General features: G+C 44.5%; 1 protein-coding gene across 1 annotated transcript in view; it reads right to left on the bottom strand.

Moving 5' to 3' along the window:
* LOC106821152 (solute carrier family 35 member B1-like) overlaps nucleotides 1-1,455 on the bottom strand; it is a 23,279-nt gene extending 21,824 nt beyond the window's left edge. The window contains 1 exon segment of the mRNA XM_014825840.1: nucleotides 1,233-1,455. Coding sequence (XP_014681326.1) covers nucleotides 1,233-1,426 — 194 coding nt within the window. The 5' untranslated portion in view covers nucleotides 1,427-1,455.
* Between the last annotated feature and the right edge of the window lie 1,792 nt (nucleotides 1,456-3,247).

The raw sequence follows: 3,247 nt of genomic DNA, 5'->3' as shown, positions 1-3,247 counted from the left end.
TTCAAACTAATTCACAGTGCCGCGTTGGCGTTATTTTGGCTTTTTTTGGCTTTTAATTTGGCCCATTAGCTCTAGGTAGCCGGACCAGGCTTGTGTGACTAACGGTCAATACTACAGCAGGTCTCTAAATCGCCTAGCAAAGGACCGTTTTCTTGGAATGCTAAGCTCTAGGTTCAAAGTTTGCCCTTCGAAGACGCCTAGTGGCCTAACGGGACTAAGCTAAAGGCTTAGCTCTTACTATCTAAGAGCTACGTGCGGGCCGGCCTTTGCTCGTGCACAAACTATCGCTCATAGGGTCTATGCTCCCACAGGGTACTGCCGGAACGTACCCTGGTAAACTAATTTGACATGGTTAGGGTTTACCAGGGTTCTCCCCAGATGAAATTGAACACAGGGGGGCAGGGGGAGGGGAGGGGGGGTGGAGGGAGGGAAAACTAGGGGGTCCGGCAGGGCATGTTTTTTTTACCGTACCACTAATTAATGCATAAAATCGCCACCACACCATAAGACGGTATTTGGGGTTCTATGTATATATAAGATATAGCCGAGTTGGTGTAGTTAGTGTTGGGTTCGGTACAGGTTTAACTGTTGTACTTGTGTATGGTCTGCAGTTGCATGCGTGGTACGGTAAAAATACACGCGGTCGGTGGTCCTGGTCGAATGGGAATCTTGACGATCGATTCCCGCGCTGCTCCAGAACTTTATTGTGGTGGAATTTAATCGGGGCGGAGGTATTTCAAACGGGGCACAACGATTGAAACAGGGGGGAGTTTTCCCAAACGGGGCGCGGGCGCCCCATTTGCGCAACGTAGGGAGAACCCTGGGTTAGGGTTAGAGTTAGGGATAGGGTTAGGGAGTAGGCGTAGGCGACTCCCTAGACTCGTTAGTGGAGTAGGCGAGGTACGGTCCGGCATATTAGATAGTACCAGGGTACGTTCAGGTATACTGGACCGTACCCAGGGTACGTTCCGGCAGTACCCTGGGGGACGTAGACCCTCTCAGCAAAACTATCAAGAGGACTATTCTCTCTGATCGTGGGGTAAGATTATGTGTTGTAGAAGAGTACCGGTATGTGAACGGAATTCAGGCAATATAACGCCGAGATCTTAACTTCCTGATTATAAAGACAGATTGTGTCCAACTGCTATTGCTAACAATAGTAACATGAAAACATAGACGAACACAATGAATGAATAACACGCGTACACGGAAGACAACAGCTGTTTGCTTACATTGTTTCCTGCACGATTCCGTAGTAGAAATAACAGCAGAATATTCCCACGAAACAGATAACTAGTTTCTTCCTACTAGTACTAGCCATTGCTACCCTTTGCGTGTCATGAACGTCTTCTCGCACTTCTGTTATCGGAGATGAGATATCAACTATAGTATTACTAGTATCTAGTGGACGTTCGCTATCGTTCATCACAACGTGGTCAAACCTCGTTGGCTGCATTCGTGGTGCATGTCATGTTGTTTCTGCGCAAATAATATGAAAAACGTTGTACGATTGGCTGTCAACTGGAGACCGTTTATCAATGATATCGTTATAGCAGCACTGATTGGAGGAAAAATACCAGCCGTATGCGCCATCTCTAGTCAGGAAAAGAAAAAAATACGATAAAATAGATTTAATAAAATCAGGTGTATCACACCGTCAAGTGCAAGGTTTTTTATTCACTTCTGATATCATAACTTCGTTAACTAATTTATTTGTTAGTTTTAACTAATTTATTTAGTTCGTGTTTTCGTTAGTGTAACTGTTATAATAGGTGCGACAGTGACACATGTACGTTGCTGAATAACCTGCATTTTTGTTTTGGAAAGTTTTGCCTACTAAGACTACTAATAGTTTGTTTCGCAGCCTGGTATTCGTACACATTTAAGTGACACTGCATGTCTTCGACTTCGCGAAACACCTCCGGCCATACTGCATACCAGTGGCGTAGCTAGGATTTTTTCAGCGGGGGGGCACTGGGGGGGCCTTACATTTTCGTGGGGGGGGGCACAATATATAACTTTTCTTTGTATTATACTGTTCTAACGGCGCTTGATAAAAAAAATTGAATAAAAAACAATGGCATGTCATTGCATGGCATGTCATGGGATGGCATGGGATGGAATGGGATGGGATGGATGGATGGATGCATGGATGGATGCATGGATAGATAGATAGTTAGATTTTTTTGGATATTTCCCAAGCGGTCACCAACTGAGTAACGCCACTGATTTTCCCGGGCAACGCCGGGTATCCCGCTAGTATATATATATAGTTTTAGATACATATGTTATATATAGGTGTTTTTTTATATATATTAAATTTCAGTAAATAACTATATATTGCGGAGTGGGTGACTTGAAGAGTAGACTGTACAGTCAACTCGCACTCCCTCGCTGCATTTATTTAAAAATCGCTGAGACGTATATAACTATATGTAACTATATTATATTTGAAAATAAATTTAAAAATTTAAAAATCAAAAATATTTTCCCCAGTAGCTTTGCCACGCGTCAGCGACTCTGTAACGTAGCCAGATTTTGTATTGACTGGCAGGGGCGTAGCTACGGGGGGCCTGAAGGGCACGTGCCCCCCACAAATTTTCTGTGCTTCCCCAGGTGCCCCCCCCCCACTAAAAATTCATTGCCATCCCATGCCATCCCATGCCATGCCATCCCATCTCATCCCATCGCACCGCATCCCATCACATGCCATGCCATCCCATCTCATCCCATCGCACCGCATCCCATCACATGCTAACTATGCCCCCCCCAATCTAACTATTTTATCCATGCATCCATCCATGCATCCATCCCATCCCATGCAATCCCATTCCCCATCCCTTCCTATCGCACCGCATCCAATCCCATCCCATCCCATGCCATCTGATCGCATTCCAGGCCATCCTTAAATGGGCCATACACGTTCATGATTTGGTAGCAAGAGCCAGTTAAAAAATTTTCATGCTTCGTATATTAAAAAAATCTAGGCTTAGCTGTAAAGATCTCGTACAAATTTACTGTGGTTACGTCAGACCGATTCTGGAATATGCTGCACCCGTCTGGCACCCGGGCCTTATCAAAGAGCTCTCACGTCTAATTGAATCTGTCCAAGTAAGGGCAGTGAAAATAATAATAATAGGTTATAATAATTGGAATAGGTACGACATGTACGATGAGGTACTACGACTTGCGTTTTTCACAAAGCTGCTCGCGACGAAAGATAAGCCACAAGCTCAAAAGTTGTAAA

Source organism: Priapulus caudatus, unplaced genomic scaffold (genome assembly GCF_000485595.1).
Source record: "Priapulus caudatus unplaced genomic scaffold, Priapulus_caudatus-5.0.1 Scaffold60, whole genome shotgun sequence".
Taxonomy (NCBI): Eukaryota; Metazoa; Priapulida; class Priapulimorpha; order Priapulimorphida; family Priapulidae; genus Priapulus; species Priapulus caudatus.
The sequence above is the reverse complement of the archived record's forward strand: the minus strand, read 5'-3'. Positions and strand labels throughout refer to the sequence as shown.